The 17,260-nt window shown below is 39.3% G+C and overlaps 2 protein-coding genes across 2 annotated transcripts in view; both read left to right on the plus strand.

Moving 5' to 3' along the window:
* The first annotated feature begins 2,146 nt into the window (after positions 1 to 2,146).
* On the plus strand, positions 2,147 to 8,831 carry LOC108428614 (keratinocyte-associated protein 3). The gene is made up of 7 exons (XM_017699718.2): positions 2,147 to 2,250; positions 2,775 to 2,959; positions 3,106 to 3,165; positions 4,131 to 4,328; positions 5,923 to 6,057; positions 6,243 to 6,358; positions 6,609 to 8,831. The coding sequence occupies exons 1-6, from the start codon at positions 2,238 to 2,240 to the stop codon at positions 6,330 to 6,332; spliced, it is 681 nt and encodes a 226-aa protein (XP_017555207.1). The 5' UTR covers positions 2,147 to 2,237; the 3' UTR covers positions 6,333 to 6,358; positions 6,609 to 8,831.
* Positions 8,832 to 9,893: 1,062 nt separating this feature from the next.
* fzd3b (frizzled class receptor 3b) overlaps positions 9,894 to 17,260 on the plus strand; it is a 30,435-nt gene continuing 23,068 nt past the window's right edge. Inside the window, exons 1-2 of the mRNA XM_017699863.2 lie at positions 9,894 to 10,150; positions 11,789 to 12,379. Of these exons, the coding sequence (XP_017555352.1) occupies positions 12,125 to 12,379 (255 nt within the window). The 5' untranslated portion in view covers positions 9,894 to 10,150; positions 11,789 to 12,124. The remainder of the gene's footprint in view (positions 10,151 to 11,788; positions 12,380 to 17,260) is intronic.

Raw genomic sequence — 17,260 nt, forward strand, 5'->3', positions numbered from 1 at the left:
CTTGTGATGAAACCAGAGTAGTGTAACATTAGCACTCTCATATGTACAGCAGCCTATATGCATGCCGCTTGATTGACATGTACAGTAGATGCCACAGGCAGCTGCTCCCTATCTCCAGGGCTTTAGATACTTAATCCCTGCGCACAGAGAAGATACTCGCTATACGTATGGTTGACACTTAAACAAAGATCTTTTATGACTCCCCCTAGCTGACAGTGCTTTTGTGTGCTAGAGGAGAGAGAACCTGTCAGAACTGGCAGCAATACATCTTCATTAGTGAGGAGAGAAGAGAAGACCCCTGTGTTCCCACTGCAGACATCTTGAAAATGTAGCTTCATTACACTAACTACTTCTGAAATTCTCAGTATTTCCTGTATTTAACGTATACAGTATGTTATGGACTTTAATAAGACTCAAAATTAAGATTTTGGGGTTACATTTCAAAGTCAGTATCAATAAGCTGTAATGTAATCTTTAAACATTGAATGAATATTAAGAACCTTTCTGTCTCTTATTAGAGACCTATATGGCCCATTTATTTATTACTCAGTATCATTTCAGAAATATTGTTTTCTCTGCCACTTTTAAGAATGATCCCCCACAAGATGCCTTTATAAAAAAACCTAAAATCTTCCTTATACTATCTTATACTATTTAAAGAGTGGTAAAAAGGCAGGATGGCCCTCCTTCCAAATTTTTTTAACCAAACACCTGTTTTTGGCCAAGTGACGAGTAATTCTTTTCCTCTAACAGGATTTACATAAGCTGATACCTTAATATGATTTATTTTGCTTCTAATAAGCAAAATTATGACTGATGTCTGTGGTAAGAAAAGCTCAAATCAAAATGGTCTAGCTTGCTTAATGATTTTTGAGAAGCTGAGCAAGGGATTTACTTTAGAAATATTAAACAGAGGCATCTGGATCTCCTTCCGGCAAGCTAGAAAACCTGATCAGTATTTCTTATTGGTATGTACAGTTATGTGCAAAATAATAGTCTAACATCACTAATGTGTTTAATTACTGACTTTGGCAGAAAAGATAATACAACATGGGGAAAAAATTCATGACTAGGTGCAGCTGAGTATTGGGCAACCAACAAAATCAACAGTCATGACATGCATGCCGCTAATTGGGTGTAATTGACTCATTTAATGAAAGGTGCATGTTCAAATTAATAGCAGTATGGAGTTCAGTTAGTGAGGTCATCCTGTGAAGAAACAGGTGTCTAATGGTTTGGGGATGTTTCTCATACTTTGGAGTCGGGCCCATTTATCGCATACCAGGCACCATGGACCAGCCTTATGCGGAAAAAGAAATGCCCTTGAAATAGGTGTTTCAGCAGGACAACGACCCCAAACACACCAGCAAGTGGGCAACATCCTGGTTCCAGACCAAACAAGACCTCAATCCAATCGAGAATTTGTGGAATGACATCAAAAATGCTGTTTTTGATGCAAACCCAAGAATGCAGAAGAACTGTTGTATGTTGTCCAGTCAGTTTGGGCTGGAATATCTGTTCGCAGGGGTCAGATGTTCATTGACTCCATGCCACACAGGTGTAAAGCAGTTATCATTAATAAATGTTATACAACTAAATATTAGCTCAGTGATTAACAGAAAAGCTAAATCTGTAAACAAATTTCAGTTTATACTGTAAATATTCGAGGTTGTAAATGAAAATGCAGACACTTCTATTTTTTGAACAGCCTATTATTCTTTTTTCTTCATTTTCAGCTTTAAATTTTACATTTTTTTCATGTTTTTATTTGGAATTGAATGTGCAGTGCTCCCAGTGCCTTTGTGTATATGGAAATGGCATTATGAGGATTGAGCTTTTTCTCAGTTGTTTTAAACTCATTGCTATTATTTTGTACATAACTACGTTATTGTTAAAGTGGGACCGAGGAAAAAAATCTACACTTCTATTTCACTTCATTTTCACGATACAATTTAAAATTTGCATTACAAACATAAAAACCCACCAGTTGTACAGTTTACTTCTAGTGAACTCACTAAAACATGTCGATCACTGAAGTAACGCTAAGTTAACGCGAAAACATGAAGAACTAACTTTTATTTATATTAGCTCTTAGCGCGGTCACCAAGATAACAAACCGTCACTCAGCCCCGCCCACTTCCTTTCTCCAGGTGAGCAGCTGGAACAGGAAACAACGGGAAAGCCAGCGAGACTCATAGACAAAGATCAGATTTCCTTTTCATCCCAAATACTCGAAAATGTGTGGATTTGGTAAGAACATATACATTACCTTTATTCTCCTGAGCTTCTGTGGCCATTTGAGCCACGTGAAAACGACGAGGCTTCCTATTCGCCAGCTTCTTGTTCGAATTTTCCCGTTCCACCTTAAATGGTGCAGTAGTTGCATTCTGGTGTTTGAGGTCTCGGGCGCCAGAATGTTACTGCTGCACCATTTAAGGTGGAATGGAAAAATTTGAACAAGAAGCTGACTTCAGGCTCGTGTGAAAACGCGAGTTATGTGATTGTTGTAGTTATAGGACTGAATCTTGTAATGAAATTATGAATCTGGACCTTATAATAGTGAATATAGTCAACTTTTTATATGCATTCAAGGGTTTTGAAAAATAGCCACTGTTTGACTATCAAAGATGTCAGTTGTTTACCACGCAGATACTGCTGAAGAAAACCAGTGAGAGCTTCTAAAATATGAGTAACAGATGCTGTTGTTTGGTGAGCTGTTTTCAAGCCTGTGAAATGTCATGAATATGGAATAATGTTCTCCATCTGCTTTGCAGACAGGCAGAAGGGGCCTGGGAGGCTCATGGCCAAAGGACTAACACTTATCGTTGTTGGTCACATCAATTTCATCTTGGGCGCTATCGTTCATGGCAGTATTTTACGCCACATTTCCAAACCAAGAGGCACAACATCAACGGAATACACAGCATCTAACATCATAGCCGTCACCTCAGGGCTGCTGGTGAGGGTTTTTTTAGTTGTTATAGTGACTGTAGTTCTCAGTTCCAGTAGCACTGCTCAGGTGTTTTCTGAATTTGGGGAAAAAGTTAAGTGTACGCATGTTTCTTTTCTCCTGGCGTTATTTAACTTAATACCTTTATTTTTCAGAGCATCGCAAGTGGAATTGTTGCAATATTGGTGTCAAGAAATATTACAACCTGGAAACTAGTAAGAAAATATTCAGCAACCTCTCTAAAAGTGTTATATATATTTATACGTTCATGACAAATGAAGGCCTCTAGATAAACCCTGACCCTTATGCTTGGACCCACCCATTCCCTCTTTCATGTACATATATGTGTGTATGCAAGAGGGCATAGGGCATGGGTCCAAGCATGAGGGTCAGGGTTTATCTAGAGGCCTTCATTTGTCCTAAAAATTAAGCAGTGATTGTCAAACACAGTATATGAAAAGGTTCATATGAACTTCATTTTTGAGCTTCAAATAACATACAAAAGGTTTTTAAAAAAGAAGGTAAAATATTTGACAAATTGTGCAATATCTGATATTAGTTTTTGCAAATTTGTTTAGTTTTCAGAGATTAAGCATTGATATGCATGCCATAATGATGCCTCATAATAAGTCTTTTTGGCAGAAAAAAACAAAGTGAAAATGAGTGTCCATATTTGATCAGCAGCTTTCCACAGAAATATTTTTGAGTTTGAGTTTTTTGAGATTTACTTTTTTTGACCTTGGTATAATAATCTGTAGTGTTTGAATGAATAAGGCAAAATACCGGACAAGTAGTCGAGTTTCTGACAAAACTTGTAATTACATAGTTCTTCAGGACAGTGAACTCCATCACATGAGACTGACTGTCCCACTGCAGCTCATCCCCAGTATTAGACACAGCTTCATCACTCCAGAGAGTGCAGTTCCACTGCACCACAGTCCAAGTTTTATACCCCTCTGCTGATGCTTAGCATTGGGCATGATGGCCTTAGGCTCATGGGTGGCTGATCCATAGCATCCCATTCTGTTGGCAGTGCTTTTCTATGGACATTGTAGAATTTATTCATGGGGAACCAAATTGTTTACGTATTTTCTTCTGTGTTGTTCCAGTATGTCGAATAAATTGAGCTGCAGTATGAGTTTATTTTGTGTAGATGCTGCAGCCTTTGCTTTTCTTTCAGCATGTGGGCCTGTTGGTGAGCTCCTTCCTGAATACGCTGCTCTCTACAGCCTGCTGCGTGGGACTGCTGCTGGCCATCAGCCTCACTATTAAAGCTGATGGCAGTGTGCTCATGAAGGGCTGCAACTCCACAGATGTGCCCATTAATGCCCGCTCACCTGTCTCTGCCAACTGCCCCTTCGACACCACACGTATATTTGTGAGTTTACTCGGACAGCTTAAAGGACAATGCCACTGATCTTTCAAAATTTTTGCATAATTCAGTCAGTCAGATTGAGTGCTTGTCTGTGAAATGGTGCATTGTAGAGAAACTTGGTTAGTTTGATTTTTTTTTTTAAACAATGTTATTGATAGGATCCAGGGGTAATGTCTGCAACACAAATATAGCCATTTTATTTACTCTTTAAAACAACCAGTGTATCTACACATCTTCAGTTTTACATGTGATGTTGATATTGGTAAAAATTGCTATCAACTATAACAAATTATTTTCTTTGGGGACTATTTTGCCTTACAAAACCATACACACACACACACAACACACCAAGCACTTTATTAGAAACACTATACTAATACTGGGTAGGGTCTTTGTCAAATAGATTCCACAAGAAATTGAAACATTACTTTGAGATTCTGGACCCTGTTCACATGATTGCATCATGTGATTCCAGCACATTTTTCTCAGGTGCATTTTCATGCTGTGAATCTCCCATTTTACCACATTCCAAAGAAGTTATACAGGATTCAGAAGACTGAAGAACACTGAAATCATTGTCATATTTATGCAAACAGTATGAGACAACTTGTGCTTTCTGACATGGTATGTTATCATGCTGGAAGTAGCCATTAGAAGATGGGTATATTGGGTCCATGGATTCACGCTGTTGGTGCCAAATTCAGACCCTACCATCTCTGTGCCTTAGCAAAACTTGACATTCATCAAACCAGGAAATGTTTTTCATACATCTTCAGTTCTGGTCAGCCTGTATCCACTGCAGCCTCAGCCTTTTGTTTTTGGCTGACAGAAGCAGAACCTGACATGGTCTTCTGCTGTTGTAGCCCATCTGCCTCAAGGTTTGACAGTCTGAGATGCGTGTCTGCTCACCACAGTTGTACAGTGGTTATTTTTGTTTCTCTAGCCTCTGCCAGCTCAAACAAGTCTGGTCATTTTCTGCTGACCTCTCCCGTCAACAAGGCATTTCCGTATGTAGAACTGAAACTTGCTGATGTTTTTTCTGTTTTGCACTATTCTGAAAAAAACTAGAGACTGTTGTGTGAAAATCCCAGGAGAACAGCAGTTATAGAAATACTCAAACCAGCCAGTCTGGCTCCAACAATCATGCCAAGGTCAAAATCACTGAGATCACATTTTCCCCATTGTGATGGTTGGTGTGAACATTACCTGAAGCTGCTGGCCCCTTTCTGTACTGCTGCCACTTTATTGGCTGCATGAATGAGTAAGTGTACAGGTTCCTAATAAAGTGCTCAGGGAGTCTGACATTGACTTTTATTATTTGTTAACTACAAGACTAAAGAAGCAAACTTGGTGCACCAAATGTAGATTATCAGCTATATCCGGAGAAAGGGGAATGTGTAGCAAATTTGTTTTTGTGGCAAATAACTCCTTAATAGTTAATTACGGAATAATAAGCATTGAGTTGTAAGAAATGTACAGCAAATAGCTAAACTGCAAACCTAGTTTCCCATCTTTATTGAAGTCAGTGTTTTTCATGGCATAAAGTTTATGACTAAGATTGTCCGCTTCAATACTACCGCTAACTATTTTCTTTCAGGACACCACTTTGAGTCTGTGGTTCCCCTGCACTCTGCTTTCAGCCATGGAGGCAGGCCTGTCTTTGTGGTGTTTTATAATAGGCCTGACGCTGAGAGGCATCGGGCCATGTGGTCACACCTACCTCAAAGAGCAGGTAAACTATGAACTGCACACACAGCATTTAGAATGACTAAAGATGTTCAACTAATGCAAAGCCTGGCGAGTAATCATTCCATTAGTTATGCTCAAATCTTGGACTGTTTTATCAGTTTTTTTGTCAGTTCGTTACAATTTCAGCTCTCTTGAATTTTTGCCTTCTGGTATTATGTTTCATAATAGCTTGAAGAAGAAGCCTTGGCATCCACATCAAAGGTTCATCCAGAATTTGCAGCTCCAAGCCAACGCCTTATTGCTCACAATTATGCATAGAGAGGAGAATCAGTCAGAAAGCTAAGGTAGATTTTATGTCAACTTTCCAGACTTGTTATTCTTCACATGATTTACAATACATTTGTAATCTTTGCTTTATAAGCTAAGCAGCAGTTATCATCTTAGTGTGAAATTTTTGTGCATATTTATTTGATGAAATTATATGCAAAGTTTAGAACACATTTTTAATCTAGTTTCATTATATTCACATATTAAATTTGACAAGCTACCTCAGATTCAGCTGATGTAGTACTAACGTTTTGCTATTTGTTTCAGGTTGTGTTGAAGCTCTACAGCTCTGAGGTAATAATTCAGACTGCAGTCGTCGGATGAACTCTAAGTTCCAGTTTCGTGGATCTGGATTAAGTCTAGTCTCTGACGAAATTGCGTTAACAGATCCAATCCATCTTTGAAAACTCACTGTTAGTGTAGGCTGTGTCTTAATCTAGGTCTGAGAAACTGGCCCTGAGTATTTGGATTGAAAGATTTTCACTCAGCTGCATATGTGAACTGGAGATTCAGATTGAATAACAATGAGAAAAAACTAAACAGTCACATGCAAAAGTTTGTATATCTCCGAATCAAATTACATGTTCTGTTGATTTAAGTAAAAAATAAGTTACAGGGAATCGATATAAATATGGCATTTTTCACCAATTTTAGTGCACAATTTCTATTTATTTGCTGAGTTTAACATATGGGAAGAAAAAAAAACATATGCAAATGTGCCCTAACTTTTTTCACATCATATATGTATGATTTTTCATGTTCATATCAGCAAATAAACAGTAATTGTGCATTAAAATACGTAGAAGTGCATTTTCAGTAGCGCATGTTTACTTGTTTGCACAAAAAATCAACAACATATTTAATTTGGGTGCCCAAACTTTTGCATACAACTGTTCTTCACTGGGTGCAATTCTCATAAGAGCAGTAGTCTGCACAAAAGTGCCTTTTGAAAAGAGATCAAAGTGATATTGACAAATGATACTGATACCTGCAGTGCTTTGATTTTTACATTGTAAATGAATTGGTTTGTAATATATTGCTTTTTACATTGTACAGTCCTTTTTGCTGACAATGAGTATTTACATCAGTGTTTCTGGCTGGGACAGTTAAATTAATTGATTATTTTGAACTATTGTCCCATTAGCTTAAAAAGCAACAGCCAGGTTTTTTGGGTAGTTTCATAGCAGCTTTTATAACTAGAGAAACATTTTTGATTTGTTCATTTCAACATATTCATCCTAATTGTCCTTGATAAGCTCTCTCTACTGTATAATACAATACAAAAAGTTAAATATTTCAATCTATTTTATTATAAATATATTTAACTATATATTCAATTAATAACTGCCAGATAAAATATTACTGCACAATTTATGGGTTGATCAGGGTAATGTCTGCCTAATTTCTTTCTTCCAAGACCAAAGGGTTATCAAAACCAGAGGCAGTATACTTTTTCAGCAGCTTTTTTTTAATTATTATTAATAGTGCCAGTAATTAATCTAAAGGTATGCATGTACGCAAAGTATTTAACATATGACCGCTGTAGTCTGAATATGTCTAAAAAAAATTCATCTATTTTGAATTTGATAGACCAAAGACTTTGACCAAGCCAGAGCTAGCAGCCAAAAACATTTACTTTTTAAGACTGTAAAAATACTGTAATCCAAAGTCAACAGACATGAAATATTTTCAGGTATGTTGTCATCAGAAACCAGCTGGCCCTAAAGCCCTCCTCACATAGAGAGAGAGTGAGTGAAGGTAGTGAGGCGTGTGTGATGGGAAAAAGTCTGGGTGTTCTAGAGGGCTTTATCTGGGCTGAGTTTAGTGGCCCAGTGAAAATCTCACTCTCAGAGATAATCCCACGATCTGAAAGATGAAAAGTAAATATTGACATAAGCATGCGACTGACACTGTCAAAACTGAGTGTTTATTCCAGTATGAAAATGAGGGATTGTCTTTGACCTCACTGGTCTTGGTGCATTTCAAGCTCAACTAGGCCTCTTCTAACAGTGTGATGTTATCTGTATTTATTTTGTATGTATTTCATACATTTCATTAAGGCAAATACTATTTTTTTATTTTGGTGTTTACACTGTTGTTTTATTTTACTTGCAAATTAAATGAGTTCTAAAAAAACTTCTAATAAATATAACAAAGTTACATGCATGCATTTCTTATTTGAATCTAATAATTATTGGTAGAGATGGACACCTGTATAGACTGGATAAATACTGAACAGGCAACAATAGACCTGGGGCACAGATGTGATCTTAAATTGATTATAGGTGAAAATTCACATTCAAGTAGTGATTTATAGAATGTGAACTTAATGTGAAAATGTGCAAAGAAACACAAGTTTCCATATTAATGTTCAAACAGCAGTGTCTGTGTCTTGCAGGGATTGCAGCACATGTGAACATTTTGTTTTTGTAAATCAACTACACAAGTGGTGAGAGCCTCTGAAAAACTGAATGAAATAAAAGTATGTTTTATAAACAAGTTCCTGCTTTTTCAAGTTGGATTAATTAGTCAACCTTTATGATGTCAATAAATCTTTATGATATCTATTAATTATTGGACTCACTGTAACAATGCAAGTCTGTTTACAAAAAACAAGTCCAAGTACAGAAGTAGCATGTCAAAAAACTAATGAAGTACATCCAGTCTCTACCAGCAAAGCAACTGACGTTTACATGCTTTTTTTTTGCGAACCTTTTTGTGTGAAATAAAGCAATAAACCTCAGAAGTGAGAGGTATGACCAATCACAAAGCAGTATAGGTGCTGTCCAGAATAAAACACCATGAAATGAAACATAAAAAAGGAATTAGTACCTAGATATTAATGATGAAATATATATGAAAAGTAAATGTTTTCCCTACAAATATACTTGACTAGAAGGAAAAGTGTTCTGGGTTGAAGATATGCAGGAAAGTGCAAATCCTTTTATAATAATAATAAAAAAACTTGAGTACATATAACTGATTAAATGCAGTGACTAGCCCACCTCTCAGGTCAAATGTAAACACCCTAATTTATCTCACCATGTCAAAATGAGGCCAACGTTCTTTGAGTGGCCTTTACGGAGGCCTGGTGCTGAGCAATTTTCTTAGGAGCAGTTTTATACAGATGGAATATTGCAAACCCCCACCCCCCACCCCCCGGGTTTTCTTGGTGGGATTGTCGTGCTGACCTGATTCACTTCACTGCACCTGTTGGAGTGCTTGACGCTCCATCTGCTGCCCGTTCACCATGGCAGAGGCGCAGTTGTCCATTCTCATTGAAGCTTCACGATTTCTTGGGTTTTATGGATAAGGAGATTAGATAGGGGCTCTTAGCAACGACGAAACTCGCACTGCTCTCAGAAGATTCGCGAAGACAAAGGCCCAAGCTGAAGGTACTGACCGCTCTGCTCTAAGTAACCCTTGCCTTATTATGTTCTGGGTTACTGATTAGAAAACTAGTTAGCATGATGGATCCTGTCTGCTCGCGACATGGTCTGGTCCGCGCGCCTGCGCACTGAGTGGAAGGTGGGGTGTGTGGGAGTGTGTATGAGGTAGGGGGGTGTTTCGGTTGGTTTATGCAAAGCAGGCAGTGTCCCGTCCGGCTCTGCATGTGCGAGTTTGGGCCGCTTTTCAACACGTTTATCCGGCAGCGCGAGGCTCTGCGGGCTGTTAAATGCCGACGGTGCGCGTGTATGCGTGCGCGCGAGACTAAACTGAACACGCGCAGATCCGCACCGTGCCTACCTGCCTGCGCGCGGAGCGGAGAGACGGCCGCCGAACCTGGAGAAATACGCCGCGCTGCCGTGGTAAAGTTGCCTTTGTGATTTTCAGGTTTTCCGCGCTGCTGTTGGTGTCGCTGGGTGGGTTGTGATTTGAATGTGAGCGCGAGCGGGAGAACGTTAATGAATTGGCTCGAGGCTGCAGGCTGAGCCGCGGATGACATGGGCTCGGCTGAGACACGCGCGCGCGCTGCTGTAATGGGATTAACCGGTAACGAGTGAATTGTGAACTGTCTGGTTAGTGGAGGGCAAGGCCACGGTAGTTTACCGTTATGGATTACGTCACAGTGCGCGTTCCTGATTGATCTCGTGAGCGCTTAAGAACACTAAACTGCACGTTTCCTCACACAGAGGGCATAATTAGTGCTGTTTAACTGATTTAGTGCAGCTCAGTATGTGACACCTGAATTACAGTCCCTGCTTTTCTAATGTGACACTTCTCATGCGTTGTCTGTTCCAACTTATCAAGCAGGAAAAATAAGATATCGTGTAACGCAAATGTCTTTTAAGCATAATGACTCTGCTTTTGCCGTTGCCCCTACCCCCAGGTCTGGTTTGGTGCACCCACACTTAATGAGAACGTGAGCAGACTGCTGGAATCATACAAGTATAGTAATACATTTAGAAAAATCTGGTAATTTACAAATGTTGAAGGAGAAATGTCCTTCGACTCCAGGCGTTTCTGCGTTAGTAGACTGTTGTGTGGTGCTGCTGCAGTGCTGATTGGGGTAGGATGTGTGTGTGTGTGTGTGTGTGTGGTTGCACGAACGCGTTGTGAGGGGGTGGGGTGGGTTTACACACGCTACAGTAATTTGGTTTTAGCACAGGGAAGACAGAGTGGGATGCGCCTACATGGCTAAAGGGCGTCCACGTTAGTGAAGAGTGTGCTGAGGGGATTAGAACTACAAACAGAGAGACAGACATCCCCTCTGCTGCCTGGCCAATTTTTTTCTTTAAGTCGTTTGTGTAATTTATTTGTAGGACCTAAGCTGAATTATTTAGATAGATATCAGATGATATGGATGTGTGTTATGTGGTAATATAGTGCATACATGGATTCATTTTCCAGTCTCTCTGTATCCTTCAGAATTAAACAGGCTATTTTGTTACTGTGCCTTTAAGACTAGCATATGTAAATAACTTGTGTTCTTATTGGCTGCACTGTATTGTGTCTCAAACTGGGGGAACAGCCCTTATATCTTCACTTTAGGTGGGTGGGGATAAATGTCTGTGAGCTGTATAGATAGATGTAAATGTGTTTGTATCTGTGACATCACAAAAATGCAGTTAAAACGATTCAAAACAGAATGTTTTTCAAGATTGGTTTATATAATAATAATAATAATAATATATATGTGTGTGTGTATATGGACTGTATGGAATGAGGACTGAATGGTATGTATTTGTTGTGGTATACTTACATACTGCACCAAAGTCTGATTTCAAAAAGGAAAGGTTGCTTTTCCATGATATGGGCCCTTTACCTAAATGCTGATGTAGTAATAGGCCTTTGTTTTGTAATTTTTATGTCTGTTATTAATACCATCAGTATTGTTTTATTACTTTAATAGACCGTTTTCAGTGTTCTGTGGGCTGACCAACATGTGTTAATATTCAGTGTAAATGATTTTAATTTGTTTTATTTTATCATGGTTCACATTTCAGGTGCATTGGAACCTGTTTCAGGGTGTCTATGATGACCTGTCAGGTGGAAGATAATACCTTGTTGTAACCTGTGGGCTTATATGAACATAAGGTGAAGCAAAAGTTGCTGATCAAAGTGTGCGCTGACCCAGGCAGGAGGTCACACGCAGGCACCTATGAGGACGTCGTGAGCAAGCAGACAGTGTTCTCTCCAGCGGGGGATGGAAGCAGCAGGTCAGCCCAGTCTACCTCCCTGACTCTCTGGGTGTGGTGGATATCCGTCGGGAGAAGAATTAGCTCCCATGTTCACTTTACACACCCTCCCAGTCTGGCTTTATAGTATTCTGTGATTTGAGGATGGAGCACACATTGGATTTACTGGTACCTGCATTTGGTGCCTGCTGCAGAGATATGGGGCTGTTCTGGGTGCTGCTGGTTTCCTCTCTGTTTGTGTCCAATTCTGCTATTCTAATGGACTCTGTTGGAAGCCACAGCACATTCACCTGTGAGCCCATAGGCCTGCGAATGTGTCAGGATCTCCCCTACAACAGCACCTTCATGCCCAACCTGCTCAACCACTATGACCAACAGACGGCTGCTCTGGCCATGGAGGTAAGTGGGCTTTTCTTTTTCTCCTGTCTCTGTCTCTGTGTTCTGTGTAGGCAGGTTAGGGGAGAAAAGCTGGGTTGCTATGGAGCTTGTTGTTGTGTAAGCTATGCTTGTGGTTTGTCTACACAGATTCACCAGGCTGCTGGTAACCTTTAGCAAATGTTTCAATTGAATGTTTCAGTCAGGATCACATTTGGAAAGTGAGTTGTGACAAGTGAGGTAGAGCTGTTGTGTTGCATGTTGTTTTTATGTGTATTTGACTGTAGTTGAACTCTTGTTCCAGTGCAGAATGTTTTATGTTGTGCATGCCCTGTTCACTTAGAGATATCATCTCTGGCTCATCTGCGTCATCCTGTAGTCATCTGTCTATATGAGAGCTGTCCTCTACACTGCCCTTGAACAGTGAGCAGTGGTGCTGCAGGAAGCCTTTGGTGAAGTCTTGTTTTGGTTTGTCGTCATGGTTTAGACTGAGGAAAATCATTATTTGGTTTGGGTGTTTTTCTTGTTGTGTTTTATCTTTTATTTTTTGCTAGTAGAAGGTAATTAACTACATCAGCCTTTTTGTCTTTGTTGTCTTTGTGCTAAGAACATTAATGTTTTTTCATTATAAAATGCGTCTGTAAAACACTTTTCCATTTATATGGCTACTTTGACTCATCGTCATTGTCTACAAGTAGTCATAGATACACTATGCGCTTATTGGACATCTTTCTCCAAACAGTGATATGCTTCTGATTTAAGCATATAATTGTCTACAATGTCCTAGCAAAGCTGTAGTTATAAAATTTATCTTTCACCAGAACTAAAAGTCAGAGCCCACACTCTGAAAGACAGCCCCAGACCATTATCGCTCATCCACGAAAGTTTACTGTTATTCCTGTGTATTCCAGTGGGTAGGGGGTACTCCTGACATCTGCAAAACCTACACTGATCCATCAGACTGCCAGATAGTGAAGCATGATTCATCACTCGTGAGAACATGTTTCTACTGCTCCATGCTTTACACCACTTTATACCTCCTTAGGCATGTGTGCAGCTGTTTGGCCAAGGAATCCCATTTCATGAAGTCCTGGATGCAAAGTTCTTGGGCTGATATTGCTTCCAGAGATCACTCTGTGGCCCCTGTTTGTGAATTTGCATCTACTGCTCCATGGCTGAGATGTTGTTCCTCCTAGATGCTTCTATTTCACAACAATAGCACTTACAGTTGGCTGCAGCAGATCCAGCAGGGCAGAAATATAATGCTTATGGCAAAAGTGGCATCCTATGACAGTGCCACGTTTAAAGTCACTGTGCTTGTGTGTTTTATAGAGATTCTATGGATTTGTGCTATTATACACCTTTTACCAATTAGTTTGGTTAAAACACTTGAACTTAAAAAATTAGGAGGGGTGTCCAGATAATTGTGGCCATCCAGTGTATTTGAATTTATTAAATGCTGTTAAACGAAAAGAAATCTTTTTTTCCCCTGTGTTATCCTGAGCTTGGCACAAGAGCAGAATGTTCACTGAAGGATGTTTTATTCTGGGTACGGAGGGGGGCAGGCTAATGGTGCCAGCTAACATTCTTCACCACTGCTAACTGCCTCATAATCTGTGCTGAGGCCTACAATGGATGGATTGATTGGGGGTGCTGAGTGATTCTCTTTCTCCCATTACTGCAGTCAATTAAGCCCAGTGGACAGCGTCTGTGCCTGCCCTGCCCTCTAAAGACACAACAGAGTGCCCACTGTCAGATGACTGGCTTTGCACTGTCACGTGAGCTGTTCTGCAGAGTTGGGTGGCAGGGAGGCCCATGCCTGTCCATCTGTCACGAGTGTTTAGTATCCCCCCTGGATCTGTATTACATCACACTGGAGACGTTCTGCTTGCTCAGAAACCAGAGCAGGGACCTGCTAGGCCTATAAAACAAACCCTCCCACTCCAGTTTCACTATAGTGGTATATTAGTACAGTAAGAATGGGAGACAATGAGGCCTATGTTGGCTCCCCAGTGGTGGTTTCTTCTCCTTGTCTCTGTGTCTGCTCTTTCAGGTAACACATTCTGGCTGAAGTCCTTTGGATTTGCCAGTTAGAGGCAGTAAACAAGACTAGGGCTCATCTCTCTCTCTCTCTCTCTCTCTCTCTCTCTCTCTCTCTCTCTCTCTCTCAACATATATATATATATATATATATATATATATATATATATATATATATATATATATATATATATTACAAGAATTCCAAAGAAGTTGGGGCGTCGTGTAAAACAAATAAAAACAGAATATGATGATTTTGCAAATCCAACTTATATTCAATTGAATACACTACAAAGGCAAGATATTTAATGTTCAAATGTATAAACTTTGTTTTTTGCAAATGTTCACTCATTTTGAATTTGATGCCTGCAACATGTTCCAAAGAAGTTGGGAAAGGGGCAACAAAAGACTGGGAAAGTTGAGGAATGCTCAAAAAACACCTGTTTGGAACATTCCACAGGTGAACAGGTTAATTGGAATGGGGCGAGGTTCACCACTTTGCGAACAACTGCGTGAGCTAATACTCCAACAGTTTAAGAACAACGTTTCTCAACGTGCAATTGCAAGGAATTTAGGGATTTCATCATCTACAGTCCATAATATCATCAAAAGATTCAGAGAATCTGGAGAAATCTCTGCAAGTAAGCGGCAAGGCAGAAAACCAATATTGAATGCCCATGACCTTCGATCCCTCAGGCAGCACTGCATTAAAAACCGACATCATTCTGTAATGGATATTACCACATGGGCTCAGGAACACTTCAGAAAACCATTGTCAGTGTACACAGTTCGTCGCTCCATCTACAAGTGCAAGTTAAAACTCTGCCATGCAAAGCAAAAGCCATACATCAACACTACCCAGAAACACCGCCGGCTTCTCTGGGCCCGAGCTCATCTGAGATGGACTGACACAAAGTGGCAAAGTGTCCTGTGGTCTGACGAGTCCACATTTCAAATGTTTTTGAATGTGGGAGTTCACATTCAAAATGTTTTTGGAAATCATGGACGTCTTGTCCTCCGGGCCAAAGAGGAAATGGACTGTCTGGATTGTTATCAACGCAAAGTTCAATAGCCAGCATCTGTGATGGTGTGGGGGTGTGTTAGTGCTCATGGCATGGGTAACTTGCCACATTCTGCACGTGTTACAACAGCGTGGCTTCATAGTAAAAGAGTGCGGGTACTAGACTGGCCTTTCTCCCATTGAAAATGTGTGGCGCATTATGAAGCGCAAAATACGACAACAGAGACCCCGGACTGAAGTTGTACATCAAGCAAGAATGGGAAAGAATTCCACCTACAAAGCTTCAACAATTCGTGTCCTCAGTTCCCAAATGCTTATTGAGCGTTGTCAAAAGGAAAGGTGATGTAACACAGTGGTAAACATGCCCCTGTCCCAACTTCTTTGGAACGTGTTGCAGACATCAAATTCAAAATGAGTGAATATTTGTAAAAAACAATAAAGTTTATCCATTTGAACATTAAATATCTTGTCTTTGTAGTGTATTCAATTGAATATAGGTTGAAAAGGATTTGCAAATCATCGTATTCTGTTTTTATTTATGTTTTACACAACGTCCCAACTTCATTGGAAGTGGGTGTGGGTGTGTGTGTGTGTGTGTGTGTGTGTGTGTGTGTGTGTATATATATATATATATATATATATATATATATATATATATATATATATATATATATATAATATATATATAATATATGAAATATGAAATTTTGATTTGGACAAAAATAATGCAGGCCTGTCTTTAGCCACATTATTGGTGTACCATTGTGTTTTATTATTTTGGAGGGCTGGGGATGCTTCACAACAAAAAAATAAACAAAAAGAAGAGGCTGCCAATGTTTGAGCTTTTGAGTTTTGCATTCAATATTATTAAAGTATTTGAGACGTATCCATATTGACAAACTTATATTAGGTGACTTTACTGCACTCCAGAAGAGCAGAATGCAGTTATTGCATTAAATGTCTACATTTGATTAATTTTACTTCATTTGTAATCCTTTATGAATATTATATTTCTCTGTAATGCTAGTCTAGATAGACATATCCCAATTTCTATATTTTATAAATGGTTATGTATCAGCATCAGTATAGGCATGTATGTCCATAAAACAGTATTTGATATTGAATGCATTTTTCTATTATGCATAACTGGGCACCTCTTAAGGTTCCTAATTTTTTTTAACATAAAAAGAAGGGTAGAGCTTTGCTTTTTGGTCTACATAAGACTTGGTATAGGATATAACAGTAGGTGCTACATGAAGCCTTTACCTTTTCTTTAATGTTTATCTTTCCACTTAGCCTAAAGCACACAGTGTTCAGTAGAATTCAGTTTGAAAAGGAAAATATTTGTTTTGTTGACTGAGCTATTCACTGTGTGAAACAAGACTAAGTGATTAGTGAGAGCTTAAAATAACACACATAAAAACAAAACATAAATATAGGTTAGCCATGCCTTATGTGCTTAGGCTGAGCTAGATGTATGACCCATGAATGAAAACTAGTGAGCAGTAGGTGTAGGGTCATTATCCTCTTCACACGCAATCCTGAGATCAGGTACCAAACTACCAAACTACTGCTCTCAGAAGGTGAATATGTAGATCTTAAGGGATTTCTGAAGATTTTAGAAGTACTATTGTTTAGCTTGTCACTTACACAATAATGCCTTGATGCTGATCACATGGTTGGCCCATAGCTTGTCACATAAGTAGAAGTCACCTGTAGATTCAACTTATTTAAACCATGTATTTTTTACAGTTCATATGTTGACATGAGCCTTTACTTACTTTACTCACAACCAAGTAACGTTCCACGTCAAGAAAACATTTTCAGCAGAGCGTTTTTGACAG

This window comes from Pygocentrus nattereri, chromosome 10 (assembly GCF_015220715.1).
Source record: "Pygocentrus nattereri isolate fPygNat1 chromosome 10, fPygNat1.pri, whole genome shotgun sequence".
Taxonomy (NCBI): domain Eukaryota; kingdom Metazoa; phylum Chordata; class Actinopteri; order Characiformes; family Serrasalmidae; genus Pygocentrus; species Pygocentrus nattereri.

Coding starts and splice junctions, on each gene's coding strand:
- LOC108428614 (XM_017699718.2), top strand. Junction 3,166..4,130: donor ATATTACAACCTGGAAACTA/GTAAGAAAATAT, acceptor CTTTTCTTTCAG/CATGTGGGCCTGTTGGTGAG. Junction 6,058..6,242: donor ACACCTACCTCAAAGAGCAG/GTAAACTATGAA, acceptor GTTTCATAATAG/CTTGAAGAAGAAGCCTTGGC.